This window comes from Xyrauchen texanus, chromosome 40 (genome assembly GCF_025860055.1).
Source record: "Xyrauchen texanus isolate HMW12.3.18 chromosome 40, RBS_HiC_50CHRs, whole genome shotgun sequence".
NCBI lineage: Eukaryota > Metazoa > Chordata > Actinopteri > Cypriniformes > Catostomidae > Xyrauchen > Xyrauchen texanus.
Genome location: NC_068315.1, coordinates 1,205,478 through 1,228,791, shown reverse-complemented (window position 1 = coordinate 1,228,791; position 23,314 = coordinate 1,205,478). Strand labels below are relative to the sequence as shown.

Genomic DNA, 23,314 nt, shown 5'->3' with positions numbered 1-23,314 from the left:
CTATGACCCCTGGTGGATGGCAGCGAGTCCTCCGACCCCCGGTGGATGGCATCAAGTCCTCCGACCCCCGGTGGATGGCAGCGAGTCCTACGACCCCCGGTGGATGGCAGCGAGTCCTACGACCCCCGGTGGATGGCAGCGAGTCCTCCGACTCCTGGTGGATGGCAGCGAGTCCTACGACCCCTGGTGGATGGCAGCGAGTCCTACGACCCCGGTGGATGGCAGCGAGTCCTACGACCCCCGGTGGATGGCAGCGAGTCCTACGACCCCCGGTGGATGGCAGCGAGTCCTACGACCCCCGGTGGATGGCAGCGAGTCCTCCGACCCCCGGTGGATGGCAGCGAGTCCTCCGACCCCTGGTGGATGGCAGCGAGTCCCCTGATCCCTGGTGGATTGCAGCGAGTCCTCTGACCCCCGGTGGATGGCAGCGAGTCCTCTGACCCCCGGTGGATGGCAGCGAGTCCTACGACCCCTGGTGGATGGGAGCGAGTCCTACGACCCATGGTGGATGGCAGCGAGTCCTACGACCCATGGTGGATGGCAGCGAGTCCTACGACCCCTGGTGGATGGCAGCGAGTCCTCCGACCCCTGGTGGATGGCCCCTGGTGGATGGCAGCGAGTCCTCCGACCCCTGGTGGATGGCAGCGAGTCCTCCGACCCCTGGTGGATGGTAGCGAGTCCTCCGACCCCTGGTGGATGGTAGCGAGTCCTACGACCCCTGGTGGATGGCAGCGACAATTCAGTACCGAGCGTGCGTCCTCACGGCCCGGACATGCCCTCCTCCTCGTCACAATAATCTTCACATTTCTGCCTTTAAACCCTTTAAAAAACGGGCCCCATTGACTCCCATTAAAAGTGCCACATTGGGACCTCAATTTTTCCTTCTCATTTTTTTTTTAAAGAAAAGGAGAGACAAGTCGAAATGAATCAACATTTTGCCACAAATGCTGCCGATTGAGCTAAACTTGTATTGAACACAGAATATTCCTTTAAATAAAAGACACAAAAGAAACAGAATGACCCAAATGCAAAATAATATATTTTTTCCCAAGATAACTGGACGCCATTCACTCTATTAAACATGCAACATAATGAGGTCACGTGACAATAGCATACTACTGTATGAAGCATTTAACGTTGCATTCTGCATACAGTTATCACATGCTTGTATGCAGTGTCTACAGCACAGTTTTCAGTAAGTAGCAAGCTAGTACTATGCAAAGTATGCTCAAGTGTTGCATTTTAAAATCTATAATCTATCAATTAAATTCTTCATAGCAGTAAGCACCATCACAGCAGTCAATAAAAACAATCTTACAATGCATGAAATATGCTGACTTTGTCAAAAAACTAAAAACATGGTATTTTCATAATACATACAAAAAAAAATATATTATTATGGTATGTCAAAAAATAGGGTACTTTTATAGTTGGTCCAAAAAACATGGTATTTTCATAAAACAAACGAAAAACATGGTTTTACCATGAAATGTCCAAAAATATGGTATTTTTATAATATGCCAAAAAAAAAAAAAAAAAATAGTTTTTTTCATTATACATCCATAAAACATGGTTCGGCTAAAAATATATATATATATTATTTTCATGGTACGTCCAATAAACATGGTTTTACTATGACATGTCCAAAAAATATGATATTTTTATAAAACAAACCAAAAATATGGTATTGGTAATAAACTTATTATTATGGTGTCAAAAATCTGGTATTTTTATAGTTCGGCAAAAAAAAAAAAAAAAAAAAGTATATTGTATTATGGTATTTTCGTTAAACATCCATAAAACATGATTTTACCACGGTACGTCAAAAACATGATATTTTCATAATATACTGAACAAAAGTTTGAAAAAAATAAATAAAAAAAATACAAAAATAAAATACAATTTTCACGGCACGTCCAAAAAACAATGTTATTTGTACAGTTCGGCAAAAAAAAAAAAAAAAAGTATTATTATGGTGTGTCAAAAAATAGGGTACTTTTATAGTTTGGTAAAAAAAACATGGTATTTTCATAATATACTGTACAAAAGTTCTGGTTTTACCCCAGTATAACAAAAGATATTGTATTTTTATAGTTCAGCAAAAACTAAATAAAATAAATAAAATACGATTTTCATGACCAGTCCGAAAAATATGGTATTTTTATAATATGCCAAAAAAAACATGTTTTTTTAATTATACATCCATAAAACATAGTTTTACCACAGTTCCTCAAAAGATATTGTATTTTTATAGTTCGGCAAAAAAATATATATATATTATTTTCATGGTATGTCCAATAAACATGGTTTTACTATGACATGTCCAAAAAATATGATATTTTTATAAAACAATAAAACAATAAAAATTATTATTATGGTATGTCAAAAATTAGGGTACTTTTATAGTTTGGTAAAAAAACATGGTATTTTCATAATATACTGTACAAAAGTTCTGGTTTTACCCCAGTATAACAAAATATATTGTATTTTTATAGTTCGGCCAAAAATATGATATTTTCATAAAACATACTGTACACAAATTATGTTTTCTTTGTAAAGTTTTTTTTTGACGTATGTAAAAAGATCTGCAAAAAAAAAAAAAAAAAAAATATATATATATATATATATATATATATATATATATATATATATATATATATATATATATATATATATATATATATATATATATATATATATATATATATATATATATATATATAAAATACTATTTCCATGGTATGTCCAAAAACATGGTATTTTTATAGTATGTCAAAAATTTGTTTCATTATTATGGTATGTACCTGGTTAATGTGGCTCGGGATAGGGAAGTTTGGGGCCCCCTGCTGGAGCAGCTGCCCCCGCGACCCGACTTCGGATAAGCGGTTGAAGATGGATGGATGGATGGATGGATTATGGTATGTCAAAAAATTGGGTACTTTTATAGTTTGGTAAAAAAAACACGGTATTTTCGTAATGGCAAAACGTGGTTTATTATTGTACAAAAACAAAATATATATTTTCATAAAACAAACAAAAAACAGCATTTTTATGGCACATCCAAAAGATATTGTATTTGTATAGTTCGGCAAAAAAAAAATACAAAAAATACTATTTTCATGGTATGTCCAATAAACATGGTTTTACCATGATACGTCCAAAAACATGGTATTTTCATAAAACCAACCAAAAATATGATATTTTTATAATACATACAAAAAAATATGGTATTGGTAATAAACTTATTATTATGGTGTCAAAAGATCAGGTATTTTTATAGTTCGGCAAAAAAAAAAAAAAAAAAGTATATTGTATTATCGTATTTTCGTTAAACATCCATAAAACATAATATTTTCATAATATACTGAACAAAAATGATGTTTTGTTTGTAAAGTTTTTTTGGATGTACGTAAAAAGATCTGAAAAAAAATACAAAATTAATATATAAAATACTATTTCCATGGTATGTCCAAAAAACATGGTTTTACCATGATACAAAAAAAACGTAATATTTTCATAAAAATATGCCAAAAATATGATATTTTATAGTTTGCCAAAAGCAAAACATGGCCCCTACACAAACATGCTTGTGGTGGACTCTTTTGACTTGGGTCAGTAAGTAACCACCTAGCAACCTTTCAGAACATCCTAACAACCACCTACAGTGGCACCTAAAAACTGTCCAATCACAGAAGCCCACAGTTCAAGTTCAGCTGCTGGGGTCACAGTCTGTCAGTCGAGTCCTTGAGAAACGACACTGAATGAACGCCTCTTAAAGAGCAAATATACACTAAATTCCACATATGAACTCCAGCGTCTTTGAAGGCGGATATTTATAGTGCAGCGAGACGCTCTGACCACTCGTGGGCTTTTCACACGTGCACGTCAAGAGAATCACATGAGCGGACTAAAAGATGTTCTGAGGCGGTCCAAGCGCATGGACGTTTTTGTTCCTTTGGGTCAAAGTTCTCGAATGTTTGGGGGAAATCAATACATTTAATACAATCTTTGCATTGTAGAAATATAGGCAAAACACTCTTTCTCAGAGCGGCGATGGATGGGAAAAGGTGTGATTGTGACGCTCCTGTTCTACCCGCTCCGTACGGGACTCGAACCGACGTCTCTGGCGTGGGAGGCGGGTGCGCTAACAAGGAGGCTAAAGGCTACAGCCTCTAGCGTCAGTCGCTAGTGCACCTCTTGAGGTCAGGAGAGTGAGGTTTACACACAGCTATCTACCGTTACACTCACCCCCCTAAACCTCACTCCCATCCGGGTCACAGCACCATTGTGACGCCCCTGTTTTACCCGCTCCGTACAGGACTCGAACCGACGTCTCTGGCGTGGGAGGCAGGTGCTCTAACAAGGAGGCTAAAGGCTACAGCCCCTAGCGTCAGTCGCTAGTGCACACAGCGTTGACTTTTCCAAAAACAGCTCTGCAAACAAACAGAAGACAGACCAGCGTGCCGTTGTGTGTGGAGAGAAAACCCGAAAATCTTTCTTTATTGTGACACCACAGCAAAACATGCAATTTGAGGAAGAGCGTTTGCCAACCTATAATTTGTCGTCAGCAGCTTGTGCTTCTGTTAGAAGTAAACAAAAGAGAAATGAGTGGATGATTTTTTTAATAAACAACATTTGTCATGTGTACACAAACTGTGAGTCACATTTAAACATTTGTTTTAGTTCATTCGCTCTGCAAACCTCCATGAGATGTTTCACGCGTGACGTGTTTCTAATAAAATATCTGGACGTCGAGATGTGATGCTGAGCTCTGGATTAGTGCAGCATCAGCTGTCATCCCGAACGCTCAACATGAGAGAGGTGTGTGACATCACGCTGGGCTATTCACACTAATGACTGCAGGCACTGGAACTCTCTCTGAGCAGCCGCTGACAGGCATCGCCTTGATATTCTCACAGAACAACTTCATCTACTGTGTTCCCATCCCTCAACATGACAACAGTAACTACACATCACACCAGAGCTCTCACACCCTTAGGTCTCAAAATAAATGAGGCTTCATATAATATCAGCATGAGTCAGACATCAAAACAGGGTTGAGCAAATACAGATTTTTAAAAATGTAGTGATGGAATGCAAAATGAATTGTTTAAGAACGCAAAAATTGTGAAGGAACGCAAAACTTATTCTGAAGGAACGCAAAACTTATCGTGAAGGAACACAAAACTTATCGTGAAGGAATGTAAAACTTATCGTGAGGGAACGCAAAACTTATCGTGAAGGAACATAAAACTTATTCTGAAGGAACGCAAAACTTATCGTGAAGGAACACAAAACTTATCGTGAAGGAACGTAAAACTTATCGTGAGGGAACGCAAAACTTATCGTGGAGGAATGTAAAACTTATCGTGAAGGAACGCAAAACTTATCGTGAAGGAACGCAAAACTTATCGTGAAGGAATGTAAAACTTATCGTGAAGGAATGTAAAACTTATCGTGAAGGAACGCAAAACTTATCATGAAGGAACGTTAAACTTATTGTGAAGGAACGTTAAACTTATTGTGAAGGAACGCAAAACTTATCGTGTGGGAACACAAAACTTATCGTGAAGGAACGCAAAACTTATCGTGAAGGAACGTAAAACTTATCGTGAAGGAATGTAAAACTTATCGTGAAGGAACGCAAAACTTATCATGAAGGAACGTTAAACTTATTGTGAAGGAACGTTAAACTTATTGCGAAGGAACGCAAAACTTATCGTGTGGGAACACAAAACTTATCGTGAGGGAACACAAAAGTTATTGTGAGGGAACGCAAAACGTATTTTAAGGAACGTAAAACTTATCGTGAGGGAAAGTAAAACTTATCGTTAAGGAATGTAAAACTTATTGTGAGGGAATGCAAAACTTATTGTGAGGGAACGCAAAACTTATCGTGAAGGAACGCAAAACTTATCGTGAAGGAACGCAAAACTTATTGAGAGGGAACGCAAAACTTATTGTGAGGGAACGCAAAACTTATCGTGAGGGAACGCAAAACTTATGGTGAAGGAACCTTAAACTTATCGTGTGGGAACACAAAAGTTATTGTGAGGGAACGCAAAACTTATTGTGAAGGAACGCAAAACTTATCGTGTGGGAACACAAAAGTTATTGTGAGGGAATGCAAAACTTATTGTGAAGGAACGCAAAAGTTATCGTGTGGGAACACAAAAGTTATTGTGAGGGAACGCAAAACTTATTGTGTGGGGGAACAAAACTTATCGTGAGGGAACACAAAAGTTATTGTGAGGGAACGCAAAACGTATTGTTAAGGAACGTAAAACTTATCGTGAGGGAACGTAAAACTTATCGTTAAGGAACGTAAAACTTATCGTTATGGAACGTAAAACTTATCGTGAGGGAATGTAAAACTTATCGTGAAGGAACAGAAAACTTATTGAGAGGGAACGCAAAACGTATTGTGAGGGAACGCAAAACTTATCGTGAGGGAATGCAAAAATTATGGTGAAGGAACATTAAATTTATTTTGAGGGAACGCAAAAGTTATTGTGAGGGAACGTAAAACTTATCGTTAAGGAACGTAAAACTTATCGTGAGGGAACACAAAACTCATCGTGAAGGAACGCAAAACTTATTGTGAAGGAACGTTAAACTTAACGTGAAGGAACGCAAAACTTATCGTGAAGGAAACCATTGCAAAGCCTTCAAAACACATTTACATGTTTTCTGTGCAGCACCATATTAATTAAAAGTGAATATATTAAAGAAAAGATAATGGTGTGCATGTAGGGCTAAATCAAACATCTCTATTTGGACATCTGGATTTGCAGTCCAGTTGCCGGGTCGCCTTGACTCTTTTAAACTGATGGAAACACAAATAGCTGTTCTGCCCTCACTGCATACTCTTAAAACTCCCGTGTTCAGCACACGCACACACACACACACACACACACACACACACACACACACACACACACACGCACGCAATTAGATCACATGTCATCACCACTGTATCCACACGCTCATAAACCCCTGATCTAGAATAAGATAATCCATAAGTGCCATCTATAGGACGCAGCGACCTCTTCGCTCCCAAGAGATTTTTCTTTGAAAGGCGCAGAATAATCAGTCAGTCAACTAAATATTTGGGTGCTGCACCATTAAGACAAGTCTCAAGATTCGGTGACAGCTGTCAGATTGGTGTTTTTAAGGCTGCTGTCAGGCGCTCACAACAAACACAGGCTAAACTGCACACTCAGCGTGTCCTCCGGTGCATTTTGGCATGCATTCACAGCTCTAAATGTGTTCATTCAGCTCACTGTACTGTATGTCTGCGGGGGGACGGTCTTTCGACACGCAGCTCCTGCAAGCCAAGACGTGCTTGTGTTGATGTTGGCGCGCTCTGAATCACATGAACGGCAGCTTATATATCTTTACCGTGACAGGCGGCGTGCAATAGCGATGACCTCATAGTCTAGAAAGGGACACGCTGCTATTAATAAAACCTTGAGGACGTTAAAACACATGGACCTCCATCAGCGACTGTGAGCCTGATAACTCACCGGATGGAGGCAGATAAAGTGGAACAAGCCTTCAAATAACTTCCTGTGTATTGCGCAAGAGTTGCATCCACTGTTGGCCCGGTTGTGTCTATGCAGTAGTTGTTCAGCATCGATATGCTGCATCAATATCTGTCTCTGCAGTGGCTAGAATGAGGTTGAGTTTGACTGATTAGAATCGATATCGGCTTATGAAAGGTGTGAGACAGAACAGTAGAGGTTATCTAGTCATTTAAACATCAGAAACATCCAGAAAACCTCTGAAATATGGGCAGTTTGCATGCACAATTATTAGCGTCTATCTATAGTGGTGGCCAGGGCTGGACTGGGAAGAGAAATCGGCCTGGGATTTTACATAGCAAATGGCCCAAAATTTGTTGAGCGGGGGTGTTCGCTGTCCTGTCTTCATATTGCAGCACTGTTTCTTTTCCATAACGCGACGGCCCATTTCGCTGCCAACCCACCGCCGCCCGAATGCCAGATTACCAGTCCGCCCCTGATCGTCCCCAAAGTGCATCGGCCCACCGGAAAATGCCCGAATGCCAGATTACCAGTCCAGCCCCTGATCGTCCCCAAAGTGCATCGGCCCACCGGGAAAATGCCCGGAATGCCAGATTACCAGTCCAGCCCGGATCGTCCCCAAAGTGTGTCGGCCCACCGGGAAAATGCCCGGAATGCCAGATTACCAGTCCAGCCCCTGATCGTCCCCAAAGTGCATCGGCCCACCGGGAAAATGCCCGGAATGCCAGATTACCAGTCCAGCCCGGATCGTCCCCAAAGTGTGTCGGCCCCAGGGAAAATGCCCGGAATGACAGATTACCAGTCCAGCCCTGGTGGTGGCATGGTTTTTAATCTTAGACGTCAATTGTGCACTGTTGCATTCAGAAATGTGTCTGAGTTCAAAGGCCTTCACACGAACTTTATAACTTTTAGTTACTAGAAAATCACATTTTAACCACCTATTACAACATTGAACAATAACTGACAATGTCAAGTATGCACTTCATATGCTACATACATGATTAACGCATTTGCTTAATGCTAACTTCAGTTTGCGGAGCCGTTAATGCAGCTGAAATAAACACGTCTGTTATTGGTAAGAAAGTCGTTTGAGTCTGTCACTTTCATTCTCCTCTCGCTAAACCAGATTCTTCTGAGCAGCTGCAGCTGTTAATGCCGGCACAGAATGACCGTTGTGCTGCAGAATCGCAGGGGAGCGTCCGCCGCATCAGTTCTGTCCGGGCTGGCGGTACAGGAGACAGCGTGTCATTGTCCTCGTGCCACTGACAGCGATTACCTAAGAGAGTCATCAGCATGGCCGCAATGAATGATCTCATTGTGCACGCATACGTGCTCACGGAACAGAGGCGATCTGTGATGCCTCACACGGAAATCACTACAGCCGATGGAGGTATTGAATTGCCTTAAAAAAGCAAAGCAACTTTCACAGCCTCCTAAAGCTTCTAAACACAGATGCATTGTTGCAAATGCGTCGGGAGTGTGTTGAGCCGTGTGTGACATCACAAACAGAATCTAAACTCATGCACAAACTGATGGAGTGTTGCATTAGCATGTGTTTGTGCTGAATGCAGACGTTGTGTGCGCTCGCAGCTGGTTTCTTGCGGTTGGTTTTTGGGCCGTGTGCACCGAGTAATGAACACTATTAAGGGTGCACTAACTCAGAGGTCAAGGGTCACCAGAATACCAAATCTATGCATGAGGCATCTAGGGAGATTTAGCCGGTTTCAGTCCACAGCAAGATGTTTGTGTGTCTACAGGGCAGCACTGATGATCTTTCAGCTGCTGTTGTAATGAATATTCTGTCATAAACGTGTACCGTGAGCCTCGGATAAGGATTTGAGACACAAACAGAGGTGGGGAAGTTGATAGTTTGACGAGTATAATCGGCGCTGGATGCATGTGAATCTTATGTAAGAGTTGGAAAATTGGAAACTATCACTAGTGACAGTTGGACATGTCCCGAGGGCAATGGGTAATCAGTAAACTGTTTGGCCAGTGGAGAATAACAAATATTCTAGTGCTGCTGGATGCAACACTGGCTGTGTCCTAAAACATAGTGAGGGGCACACTTAGACTACATTTGGGGCATCATTCACAACATTCCTATGATGGCCAAATATGCGGTCTAAGTTTGGAAACTATGACATCCAAATATGACGCTTACACCTACAGTATGAAGGCCAAAATATGCTGGATGCACACATGAGGGGTAAAAGTTATGCCTACAATGCCCTAATAGTTTATATTTGGTATGCACGTTTAATGACCCAAAATAATGTACGGCCATACAATGCCCAAAAATGCTGTCTGAGTATATGGAATTTGCTAATAATGCCCCAAAATTCTGTATGCACCTATAATACCCAAAATGCTGTCTACATATGGAACATTCCTCTGATACCCAAAAATGCTTAGTATGCCACCTGCCAATAATGCCTAAAATTGCTGCATGCACCTATGATGCCAAAAACACTGCCTAAGTACGGAGCTTGCTTCTGATGCCCAAAAACGCTGCATGCACCCATGATGCCCAATAATGCCATTTAAGTTTGGAACTTGCCTAATATGCCCAAAAATGCTGTTTATGCTACTATGATGCCCAATAATGCCATTGAAGTAGGGAACTTGCCAACAGCAAATGCCCAAAAATGTTGTCTAAGTTTGGAACTTGCCTATGATGCCCAAAAATGCTGCATGCACCCATGATGCCCAATAATGCCATTTAAGTATGCAACTTGCCAACTGTAAAATGCCCAAAAGTACTAAGTATGAAACTTTCCTATGATGCCCAAAAAGGCTGTTTAAGTGTAGAACTTTTGCTTATGATGCCCAAAAATGCTGCATGCACCCATGATGCCCAATAATGCTGTTTTATATATAACTATGATGCCCATTAATGCCATTTAAGTATGGAACTTGCCAACTGTATAATGCCCAAAATTGTTGTCTAAGTTTGGAACTTGCCTATGATGCCCAAAAAATGCTACATGCACCCATGAAGCCCAATAATGCCATTTAAATATGGAACTTGCCAACTGTAAAATGCCCAAAAGTACTAAGTATGAAACTTCCTATGATGCCCAAAAGGCTGTTTAAGTGTAGAACTTTTGCTTATGATGCCCAAAAAGCTGCATGCACCCATGATGCCCAATAATGCCCAAAAAAGCTGCATGCACCCATGATGCCCAATAATGCCCAAAAAAGCTGCATGCACCCATGATGCCCAATAATGCCCAAAAAATCTGCATGCACCCATGATGCCCAATAATGCCCAAAAAAGCTGCATGCACCCATGATGCCCAATAATGCTGTCTTGTATATACCTATGATGCCCAAAAATGCTGCATGCACCCATGATGCCCAATAATGCTGTCTTATATATAACTATGATGCCCATTAATGCCGTTTAAATATGGAACTTGCCAACTGTATAATGCCCAAAATTGTTGGGCATCATGGAGTGCATGCAGCATTTTTGGGCATTTTTAGGCATTTTTGGACATCATAGGTATATACCTATGATGCCCAAAAATGCCCAAAAAAGCTGCATGCACCCATGATGCCCAATAATGCCCAAAAAAGCTGCATGCACCCATGATGCCCAATAATACTGTCTTATATATACCTATGATGCCCAAAAATGCCCAAAAACTCTGCATGCACCCATGATGCCCAATAATGCTGTCTTATATATAACTATGATGCCCATTAATGCCGTTTAAATATGGAACTTGCCAACTGTATAATGCCCAAAATTGTTGTCTAAGTTTGGAACTTGCCTATGATGCCCAAAAAAATGCTACATGCACCCATGATACCCAATAATGCCATTTAAATATGGAACTTGCCAACTGTATAATGCCCAAAAGTACTAAGTATGAAACTTTCCTATGATGCCCAAAAATGCTGCATGCACCCATGATGCCCAATAATGCCCAAAAAAGCTGCATGCACCCATGATGCCCAATAATGCCCAAAAATGCTATATGCAACTATGATGCCCATTAATGCCCAAAAATGCTATATGCAACTATGATGCCCATTAATGCCCAAAAATGCTATATGCAACTATGATGCCCATTAATGCCCAAAAATGCTATATGCAACTATGATGCCCATTAATGCCATTTAAGTATGGAACTTGCCAACTGTATAATGCCCAAAATTGTTGTCTAAGTTTGGAACTTGCCTATGATGCCCAAAAAAATGCTACATGCACCCATGATGCCCAATAATGCCATTTAAATATGGAACTTGCCAACTGTATAATGCCCAAAAGTACTAAGTATGAAACTTTCCTATGATGCCCAAAAAGGCTGTTTAAGCGTAGACCTTTTGCTTATGATGCCCAAAAATGCTGCATGCACCCATGATGCCCAATAATGCCCAAAAATGCTATATGCAACTATGATGCCCATTAATGCCCAAAAATGCTATATGCAACTAGGATGCCCATTAATGCCATTTAAGTATGGAACTTGCCAACAGTATAATGCCCAAAATTGTTGTCTAAGTTTGGAACTTGCCTATGATGCCCAAAAAAATGCTACATGCACCCATGATGCCCAATAATGCCATTTAAATATTGAACTTGCCAACCGTATAATGCCCAAAAATGCTGCATGCACCCATGATGCCCAATAATGCTAAGTATGGAACAAATCTATGATGCCCAAAAATGTGTCTAGGTAGGCATTTCACTAGGTTTTAAGACACCACCACTGTGTCCCGTTACTTACCAATCCGTCACAGTTACTGATGGCCACGGAGGCATTCGGCATGTCCGTGACATCGCCGGTAAACACGCAGTCTCCGTGCATGCGCTCTGTGGCCTGTTCGTGAAAATCCTCCTGCCAGTGAACTGCAGCTCCAGGGGCCACGAGTCTCCTGTTGGCCCTCAGGCGCAAGTGCAGCTCCTTTCCAAACACCGTGACGTTGAAGAACAGCTGCTGCCCGTTAGGAGCCGCGTGAGATGTAGCGGGGGCGTCGCGCGGGACCCGTTTCCTGCCGGTCGATGACGCTCTCGCGGACAGCACGTGAGAGACGAACCTGCCGCGCGCGTCCGTGCTGAACGGCACAATCAGACCGAATTCACTCAACTTACCGGACAGTTTCCCTGTTAAAAGACAGCAACGCATTTTAATATTAATAATAAAAAAAAGTGCAAAAGACAAAATGCATAAAAAAAATGAGTTGCTCACAATGAATACATCAGCGGGTTGCATGGAAGAGCTTTTCTTATATGTTTGTCAATGCATGCACAATTAGCTATTTATTACATTTTTAATATAGATAACAAAAACATAAATAGCCGAACTTCCATTATAAAGTTATATAAATAAATATAAGAGTGGATATGCATGCGCAAATAACTCAATCGGTGCAATCTGCACATTTTAAACAACAAATCTGGCATTTTAAAAACACTTTGGCGATGTTGGAGATTTTTGTTTGTTTTTTTAGGTTCTCTTTATATTGAAACTCATGTAATCAACTTGACTCACCGTGAGATTTCACAGCATGTCTACAGTCCAGAAATAAGAGGCCTATCGTACAGTACATTAAAAGGTAAATATAATCCATAGTTGTGGTGTCGCGAGCCAATAATGCACCGAAAGTTTTCTTCAGGAAGAACTCCGCAGACTTTCCTCATGAGGAACAAAGTGTTGGAGAGAGTCGCGCGCAACTGCAACGCATTGTGAAAATCACTCCAAACTCCAGAATGACGGCTAGAGAGAGTTTTTCCATGCACTGAGCTGGACGGGGACTCTGATGGGACAGCCCCATCACACACACACACAGAGAGAGAGAGAGAGAGAGAGAGTGAGAGAGAGAGAGAGAGAGAGAGAGAGAGAGAGAGAGAGAGAGAGAGAGAGAGAGAGAGAGAGCGAGAGAGCGAGAGAGTGAGAGTGAGAGTGAGAGAGAGAGAGAGAGCTGATGACGACAGCTCAACCACCAGAGGGGAAAAAGAGAAAGTTTGACTCCCTGCAACATGCATGGAAAAAACACAGTATTTAATCGTTACATATGTGCTTAAAGTGATACCGTGTTTTTAATCATGGGAATGAAACAGTTAATGGTAGGAAAGTGTCTGTGGCACTTATGCATTCTCATGCATACTGTAAAAGAACCAAACTAAAATAAAAGGTGTAATTTCAATAGTTCCAGGAAAAATGTAAAATGCATGGAGGTTCACGTCTGTAAGCTGTGATGCACCTTACCTATACAATATGCAAGCACACTCCTTAAAGCTGACACAAACACATTTTTAGCTGTCTTTATCTTCAGGGAAAACGGGCCAAAAATATTGATGACTCATCTTGCACTCATGGGCGTTTCACACTTTTCGTCCAATAAAATGCCTAGAATCAGACGGCCGGAGTACACTTCGGTACTTCTCGCGCGCAGTATGTGTGACGCACATTTGGCCATTTCTGGAGCAACATGAGGGTGAGGATGTGATGGCAGTATTTTCATTCTTGAGCAAACAATTGAAACTGAATGCACAAGCCTGAAATCAAAAAAGAAGTATTTAAAAAATCATACCAGATAGTTTGCAGTGCAGCTCCCCCTACTGGATGGATAGTGCTGCACTTAACAACTAATAGTTCTTAAAGGGACAGTACACCCAAAAATAAAAATTCTCTCATTATTTACTCCCCTTTATGCCCAGATGTGTTTGACTTACTTTCTTCTGCTGAACACAAATTAAGATTTTTAGACGAATATTTCAGCTCTGTAGGTCCATACAATGCAAGTGAATGGTGACCAGAACTTTGAAGCTCCAAAAAGCACATAAAGGCAGCATAAAAGTCATCCATTAGGCTCAGTGGCTAAATCCATGTCTTCAGAATTGATATGATGGGTGTGGGTGAGAAACAGATCCATATTTAAAGTGAAGTGTGTCGTTTCTGCAGTACTAGTGGCCCCATTGGCCTGGTCGGTAATCCCTCTCTGCCAGAGTGTAGCTCAGTGTTGTCAATGAACAATAAACTTGGATATCAGAACATATTTTGACATAAAAAGTTACATACGTCACCTTTTTAAGTCCTTTTGTACCATGTATTCTCCTTCCTGCCGAGTAGGTGGCGATATGCACAAAAAATGCGAATCGCCAAGAACAAAATAATATGAATGTAAAAGTGAAAGTGTAGATTTATTGTTAAAACGGACTTAAATGTTGATCTGTTTCTCACCCACACCTATCATATCCCTTCATAAGACATGGATTAAACCTCTGGAGTCTTATGGATTACTTTTATGCTAACTTTATGTGCTTTTAGAGCTTCAACTTTATGCCAAAAATGCTCGATTGAACTCCACTTGTATTGAACGCATCATATTCCTTTAAACCTGTGCACAAATCTGATTTATATAAAACACAAAGGCCTAAAACATGTATGTTCATGCATGAGATGAGTCACACGTGCACATACAGTACTGTACATGCAACAAATATATTTCAAAATGCGGCAATTTACATAATCCCAAATAATGCTGGAATTTAAATGTGGTCTCCACATACTGTATGAACTACAGATTTCAGTATATGTTTAAGGACATGTATCATATGAGGAGGCATGTGAAATACCTTTGATCTTGCACTGTTTATAAGCGTTTATAACATATTTATATAATCATATTAACGGACAATTTGTTAATCAACTCAAATCGAAGACTCGTTAAGTTTAAGCGTTTTAATAAAATAATAATTGCAACTTTCTATTTATATTAAACTTGAGGAAACATTCAGACACAAGTTTGCTTTGATGATCTTTCCTTTTCTAATTATTTGTACAATCTTTCTCTGTATCACTCGGTCAGTGATTGTTATTGTATTGTCTGAGGTTATTGTGTGTGTGCATGTGTGTGTGTGTGTGCATGTGTGTGCGTGTGTGTGCGTGTGTATGTATGTGTGAGTGTGCCTGTGTGTGTGTATATGTGTGAATGTGCCTTTGTGTGTGTGTGCGCGCGTGTGTATGTATGTGTGAGTGAGTGTGTGTGTGTGTGTGCCTGTGTGTGTGTGTATATGTGTGTGAGCATGCGTGTGTGTGCATGTGTGTGCGCATATGTGTGCGTGTGTGCATGCGTGTGTGTGCGTGTGTGAGTGTATGTGCGTCTGTGTGCGCGCGTGTGTATGCGCATGTGTGTGCGTGCGTGTGCGTGTGTGTATGTGCATGTGTGTGCGTGCGTGTATGTGTGTCTGTGTGCGTGTGTATGCGCATGTGTGTGCGTGTGTCAATCAGAGTTCTTCTGCATTGTTAATGGAAACACTTTAAAAGTCCATGAGAGCGTTTGATTCTGTTTTCCCTTCCATACTTGAATGCATGAAGAGTTTTAGAGCACTTCCTGTGCCAGGATCACATTCCACTCCACACAGGGTTTTTAATTAAAGGGTCTCCCGAGATATTTCACACTCCACATGTAGACATTGGCTTGCGTTCTAACAGCGATGGTATTTTCCTCTCTGTAATCATCATCCACCTCCACACTCATTGTCTCACATGTGTCTGTGGAGTGTGTTTTAATGAGAGCACTTAAAAGTACTGTACTCCAGTAATGAGGCTCTAATGAGAATCACAAGTGAGAATTAGATAAAAACCCTCAAAAGTGGGGGACTGGGTATCTCAGCGAGTATTGATGCTGACTATCACATCTGGAGTCGTGAGTTTGAATTCAGGATGTGCTGAGTGACTCCAGCCGGTCTCCTTAGCAACAAAATTGTCCCGGTTGCTAGGGAGGGTAGAGTCACATGGGGTAACCTCCTCATGGTGGTGATTAGTGGTTCTCTCAATGGGGCAATTCCGAGATTATATGCCACAATTTCGATAAAAGACACAACTGAAGACAGAATGACTTCTTGTTTATTGCATGGCAGGATCCGTATTCCATAGGAATTAAATGAGGGTATACAATAATAGCATTATACAGAGTCAGGGGCCCCAGAGCACCCAGCTACGGCTCTGGCTAGACTTTACGAGAGATCTGGAGTATCAGCGTTCCCAACGGGGGACTTTACGAAGGTATCGGCACCCGCGCACACACTTTCATCTTCTTACCCATAAACACTTTACGGTGGAAAAGTCACTGTGGCAGGGCAGAGGGCGGAGGGCAAGGCCGGGTAGTGATCCTACGCACCCGGTCCCATATTAGGCTAATCAAGCCTCCGTGAGGGATAAAGGCCGACTGCAGAGGATCGTGCGAGAGAGAGAGATTGTTTACGGACATGTCCGTCATGTGTGTTTATGTTGTCTTTTAAGTTTCTCATTAAAATATTATTTATATTGAAAAGCCGTTTCTCGCCTCCTCCTTTCCATTGATCTTTACACTGGTGCTGAAGCCCGGGAAGGAGGAGGGATACGCCGTAGTAGAGTTCTCGCCACTACCGTCCACCCCAACGGAGCAGCCGCGGAGCTCAGCCGCCTGAACGAGGACAATGGCCACCGACCGCGAGGGGAGAAGGGGCTCCTAACCGACCGCCTGGAAAGGTAAGGGCCGCTGCCAGGGGCGGAGGAGTCGCCTACCGGCCGCTGAAACGCAGCAGGGTTTAAGACCGCCGACCGCGAGCGGAGAGGGGCTCACTGCCGACCGCCTGGAGCGAGAGAACCGCTGCCAGGGGCGGGGGAGACCCCTTCTGTTCCCAGAGAACGCAGCGGGGTGTTCCGTCCGCCAGGGGCTGGAGGACTGCCTTGGATCCGCCCAGCGAGGTGCGGCTGTTGTCCGTTAGAGGGTGGAGGAGTGGCCGAGGAACAAGCTGCGGCTTATCGGAGAACTGGCGAGTAAGAGTTTTTTTTTTTTTTCATCTCTCTCTCACTGTCGCTCTGCATTGGCCTTTATCCTCTTTTAAATTTCACAGTTTTTTGGGGGGTACTACACTGTTACAGGAAGTACCCCCATTTTAATTATTTCTGTTTCCCTCCCCTTGTCCCATCCCTCATCCAGGTAGATGGGGATGACCTGCCGGCAGACAGCGCGGAAGGCGCGCCCTCCCCCAGGGAAAGAGGGGTGTACGTCAGGCTGGGGGCTCCCCAGCCTGAAAGAACGAGGGAAGAATGTGGCAGGGCAGAGGGCGGAGGGCGGGGTCGTGATCCTACGCACCCGGTCCCGTATTAGGCTAATTATGCCTCCGTGAGGGATAAAGGCCGACTGCAGAGGATCGTGCGGGAGAGAGAGATTGTTTACGGACATGTCCGTCGTGTGTGTGTTTATGTTGTCTTTTAAGTTTCTCATTAAAATATTATTTATATTGAAAAGCCGGTTCACGCCTCCTCCTTTCCATTGATCTCTTTACAGTCACGCAGAATATTTTTTCCACCCATGGCCGAATCAGCTCATACTCATCTAAACTATTCTGAACTACGTTTAAAAGTAGGGTGCGAATTATGACATCCCCAACTTAAAAAAATTGTTCACCCAAAAATTGAAATTCTGTCATTTTGTACTCACCATCACGCTGTTCCAAACCCGAATGCTGCTAGGCCACACCCACTTATCCTTTTTTTTATCCCATTATTTACACCTCATCCACACGAATCATGTTTACCTCCACCGAAAATGCAACGTTTAGAAAATAGTTTTCTTTTCCACGCAATAAATATTCACACTGACAACGGCTGTAAAAGAAAACAAAGTAGTCCATATGAACCGCGCGCTATATTCGGAGTCTTCTGAAGACATTTATACGAGCTATTTGTTCGCTATTGTTAATCGCTAATCTTTACCGCTGTCATCTAGCATCCTTTAAAAAATGGTGCCTTTTTGGTTACTACTAGGGGTCAATTGATAAAAAAAAATGTATTTGAATAAATTACCCGATATGCATATTAATTAATCTAATCGCAGTTAATAAGTAATCCCCTCAAATAACAAAAATTATATGCATGATTAAATAATAATAGTTATATTTTTATTATATACAAGGAGTTTCGCTTACTGCCCCCTGCTGAAAATCAAGTGTAACTTCAAGCTTGAATTGCTATGATGGTAGGAATATTCGGAATTATGGTACGGGCAGGGCTGGATTTGTAATCTGGCATACCGGACATATTCCCGGTGGGCCGACGCACTTTGGGACCGATCAGGGGTGGGACTGGCCATCGGGAGAACTGAGCGGGCCGGTGGGTCGCCCTGAAAACGGGCCGAATGGTCCGCGCTAAGCTAAAACAACCCGCCGCGTTATGCAGAACAGACCACAAAACGGTGCCACGATGTGCAGAAAAGGATAGTGAACACCCCCCCCCCACCACCCCCGCTCTAGTTTTGGGCCAGTTGCCATGTCAAATCCCGGGGCCGATTTCTCTTCCCAGTCCAGCCCTGGGCACGGGACATGAATAATAGCGCTCATTTTTGGAACGTATATCATTAATCCCAATAAGGAAAATATGCGCACTAGTCGTGATTCAGTAAATAACACCAACTTCAGCATTGATCCATATGGTCACATATATACTGCTTAGTGACTGATCTGATGTGTATTTTGGTCATGCGTGTTGCTTCCAAGTCTCCATGCATGTGAACGTGTCCCGTCGAGTGTTTCGCCTCTGTGCATAATTCAAGCACAAGCACGCGATGACATCACAGAAAATGCCCACTTTCAAGTTAGTGAGTGTTTGGGAAGTTTCTCCAGCGTTTACACTGACAATTAAAAACCACAAACCTCTTGAAGATCCTCTAATGAGCATCTAAATCCAACCCGAACCCCCTCGGCGACTCCAGATGCCCCACGCTATTAAAGCGTTATGGCTGTTTGTGCATAGAGAGCAATATGGGTCCATAAAGAACCTATAATGGCCACATGGCCGATGTAAATCCTCTCTGTTTCAAAAATACAATCAAATAATCGTTTTTAATCCTCATGATGCTTCAGCAATAATAAACGCGCACAATTCTGTTAGAAAAGTTGTTTTTAATGGAGACCGTCAAAGTCTTCATCCTTACATTTTTAACAATAAAACAATCAACTGAGCTACAACTGATGCCAATTAAAAATAGGTTGATAATAGACAGATGTAAAGATAAATGCATGGAAAGAAAACACTTAATTTAATTGATTATATATATATATAGCCTGTATAAAGGTCCTCACATTGGTGCTTCATTCTGTTAGTACATCAAAGTCTTGTGAAATGATGAAACACAGTAAAAACACTTCCTGTCAGAAATGGTAATGGGTTTATAAACATTGAGGGCGCTGGCGTTTCCTCAAATGAACTCTCCTCGGAACGGAAGCCCGTGGCGGTTCTGCTGGATCCAGCGGTGACGCAGTCGAGAGAGCGTCGAGTCTTTAAGGTCCTCAAACTCAGAGAAGCCGAGATGATTCAACAGGTTATAAACTCCAGCTGGAGCTGCCACCTAAACAACACAACACACACATTTATATACATACATACATACATGCATATATATACATATACTTTAAATGATCATGTGCGTCTCTCATCGAAATGACAATGCCATTCTCATCTCCCATTTCTGCATACTTTGGAAAAACGGCAACGTTAGGCCGAGACTTCAACTGAAAACGGATTAGTGCGCCATTAGATGGGATGTCAACCTTTCAAGAGCGAACTTGCAATTTAATTCCTGAGTTGGGCTTCAGAATTTAAGCAGAATTAAAATCACACCTGGAGTCGCGAGTTTGAGATCAAGGCGTGCTGAGTGACTCCAGCCAGGTCTCCTTAGCAACCAAATTGGCCCGGTTGCTAGGGAGGGTAGAGTCACATGGGGTAACCTCCTCGTGGTCACTATAATGTGGTTCTCGCTCTCGGTGGGGCGTGTGGTGAGTGACTCCAGTCAGGTCTCCTTAGCAACCAAACTGGCCCGGTTGCTAGGGAGGGAAGAGTCACATGGGGTAACCTCCTCGTGGTCGCTATAATGTGGTTCTTGCTCTCGGTGGGGCGTGTGGTGAGTGACTCCAGTCAGGTCTCCTTAGCAACCAAATTGGCCCGGTTGCTAGGGAGGGAAGAGTCACATGGGGTAACCTCCTCGTGGTCGCTATAATGTGGTTCTCGCTCTCGGTGGGGCGTGTGGTGAGTGACTCCAGTCAGGTCTCCTTAGCAACCAAATTGGCCCGGTTGCTAGGGAGGGAAGAGTCACATGGGGTAACCTCCTCGTGGTCGCTATAATGTGGTTCTTGCTCTCGGTGGGGCGTGTGGTGAGAGACTCCAGCCAGGTCTCCTTAGCAACCAAATTGTCCCGGTTGCTAGGGAGGGTTGAGTCACATGGGGTAACCTCCTCGTGGTCGCTATAATGTGGTTCTCGCTCTCGGTGGGGCGTGTGGTGAGTGACTCCAGTCAGGTCTCCTTAGCAACCAAATTGGCCCGGTTGCTAGGGAGGGAAGAGTCACATGGGGTAACCTCCTCGTGGTCGCTATAATGTGGTTCTTGCTCTCGGTGGGGCGTGTGGTGAGAGACTCCAGCCAGGTCTCCTTAGCAACCAAATTGTCCCGGTTGCTAGGGAGGGTTGAGTCACATGGGGTAACCTCCTCGTGGTCACTATAATGTGGTTCTCGCTCTCGGTGGGGCGTGCTGAGTGACTCCAGTCAGGTCTCCTTAGCAACCAAATTGGCCCGGTTGCTAGGGAGGGTAGAGTCACATGGGGTAACCTCCTCGTGGTCACTATAATGTGGTTCTCGCTCTCGGTGGGGCGTGTGGTGAGTTGTGCGTGGATGCCGCGGAGAATAGCGGGAAGCCTCCACACGCGCTACGTCTCCACGGTAACGTGCTCAACAAGTCACGTGATAAGATGCGCGGATTGATGGTCTCAGACGCAACTGAGATTCATCCTTCGCCACACGGATTGAGGCGAGTCACTACACCACCACGAGGACTTTGAGCGCGTTGGGAATATGGCATTCCGAATTGGGAGAAAAGAGGAAAAAAATATAAAATAAAATTTTTACATGTTCTCATATGGGCAAACTCCAGAAACATAAGATCATATAATATGTACTAATATAATAATAAATGTTTATAATTAAATGTCACCTATAGAAATAAATGCAATTTATACATTTCATTATATTTAAAAATAAAAAATACAATGTTCATTTTATGGACAATTAATTTTTGTAGGATGCTCTAATCGACCAAACTATTAAAAGTATTAATAATAATAATAATAATAATAATAAAAATAAAAAAATCATTGAGGAGGAAAAAAATGCAGGAATAAAATTGTCATTTTTAGTTGAAATTAATGTCAAAATGATGAAACTTGAGCCAGACGTCACAGAATTCCTCTGTTGAGTTTCTTCTGAATTGCAGTAAATAACAAATATTTTAGCCAATTTTTTAGTTTTAATTCAATAACAAAATTCCAGCAAATTGAATTGTGCAAAGTTTAACTAAATGTAATTATTAAAATGTTTTATTATTATTTTATTCAAGATTATTCAGTTCAATTTGAATGAATTTTGTAATGAAAAAAAAGAGACTTTTTGGAGTGGGTCCAATCCAACATCCTTTGGGACCCTTCGAGTCAAAAGCAGATTCTCAAATCTTGAACATGAGAGCGTTCGGGACAGTTCGCTGGTGACATCTGGTCATGACGGGGTAAAACAGCCGGCGGCACATGCACAAACACACAATATAAAGTGGCGGCACAGCCGGACGGGTTTACTTTGGTTTCGCTGCTCCGGTGGGTCAACAGACCCTGAGCTTGTTAAAAAGTCAAGGTCACACAATTTAAGGACAGCATGTACCGCCGTCCCAGAGTACACGTCCCGGACAGAAGAACATATCTTTATTTTTACCCAGTGAGCAATAAGTGAGTGATGTTTATGTTGTGAAGGAGATCAGAATCACACGCTCTTCAGCGCGACTATAAAAGTAACAAACACTGAACACAAAGAGGACAAACACAGATGTTGTGTGAGCAGAAAACCATTTATCATTCTCTGCTCCGCTTTAGGAAGAGAAATCCTGACAAACAGACGATATTAGCTGCCGTAAATCTACTGACAAACAGACTGTCTGCAGAGAGAGAGAGAGAGAGAGAGAGAGAGAGAGAGACCTACACACTGAGTGACCCCAACTCTTATCATTTTAAAGCCCTTAAAATCCATGAAGTGAACGCTGAGAAGAGTCCCATCATTCAGCTGGTCCTGAGACTCCACAGACAGACGAACAGACGAACAGACTATATAGCCTGACTATAGAGAAGGGCAGATACAGACAGACAGACAGACAGACAGACAGATAGCCTGACTATAGAGAAGGGCAGATACAGACAGACAGACAGACAGACAGATAGCCTGACTATAGAGAAGGGCAGATACAGACAGACAGACAGACAGACAGACAGACAGACAGATAGCCTGACTATAGAGAAGGGCAGATACAGACAGACAGACAGACAGATAGCCTGACTATAGAGAAGGGCAGATACAGACAGACGAACAGACGAACAGACTATATAGCCTGACTATAGAGAAGGGCAGATACAGACAGACAGACAGACAGACAGATAGCCTGACTATAGAGAAGGGCAGATACAGACAGACAGACAGACAGACAGACAGATAGTCTGACTATAGAGAAGGGCAGATACAGACAGACAGACAGACAGATAGCCTGACTATAGAGAAGGGCAGATACAGACAGACAGACAGACAGACAGATAGCCTGACTATAGAGAAGGGCAGATACAGACAGACAGACAGACAGATAGCCTGACTATAGAGAAGGGCAGATACAGACAGACAGACAGACAGACAGATAGCCTGACTATAGAGAAGGGCAGATACAGACAGACAGACAGACAGACAGATA

The 23,314-nt window shown here is 42.4% G+C and overlaps 2 protein-coding genes across 7 annotated transcripts in view; both read right to left on the bottom strand.

The window, feature by feature from the left end:
* Positions 1 to 13,322, bottom strand: part of LOC127633135 (A disintegrin and metalloproteinase with thrombospondin motifs 14-like) — a 35,671-nt gene extending 22,349 nt beyond the window's left edge. Inside the window, 3 exon segments of the mRNA XM_052112020.1 lie at positions 9,361 to 9,449; positions 12,284 to 12,660; positions 13,049 to 13,322. Of these exon segments, the coding sequence (XP_051967980.1) occupies positions 9,361 to 9,449; positions 12,284 to 12,660; positions 13,049 to 13,127 (545 nt within the window). The 5' untranslated portion in view covers positions 13,128 to 13,322.
* A 6,119-nt stretch (positions 13,323 to 19,441) lies between these two features.
* LOC127633615 (paladin-like) overlaps positions 19,442 to 23,314 on the bottom strand; it is a 319,141-nt gene continuing 315,268 nt past the window's right edge. For all 6 annotated transcript variants that reach the window (XM_052112840.1, XM_052112838.1, XM_052112836.1 and 3 more), the window contains exon 20: positions 19,442 to 19,895. In XM_052112840.1, coding sequence (XP_051968800.1) covers positions 19,746 to 19,895 — 150 coding nt within the window. In that variant the 3' untranslated portion in view covers positions 19,442 to 19,745. The remainder of the gene's footprint in view (positions 19,896 to 23,314) is intronic.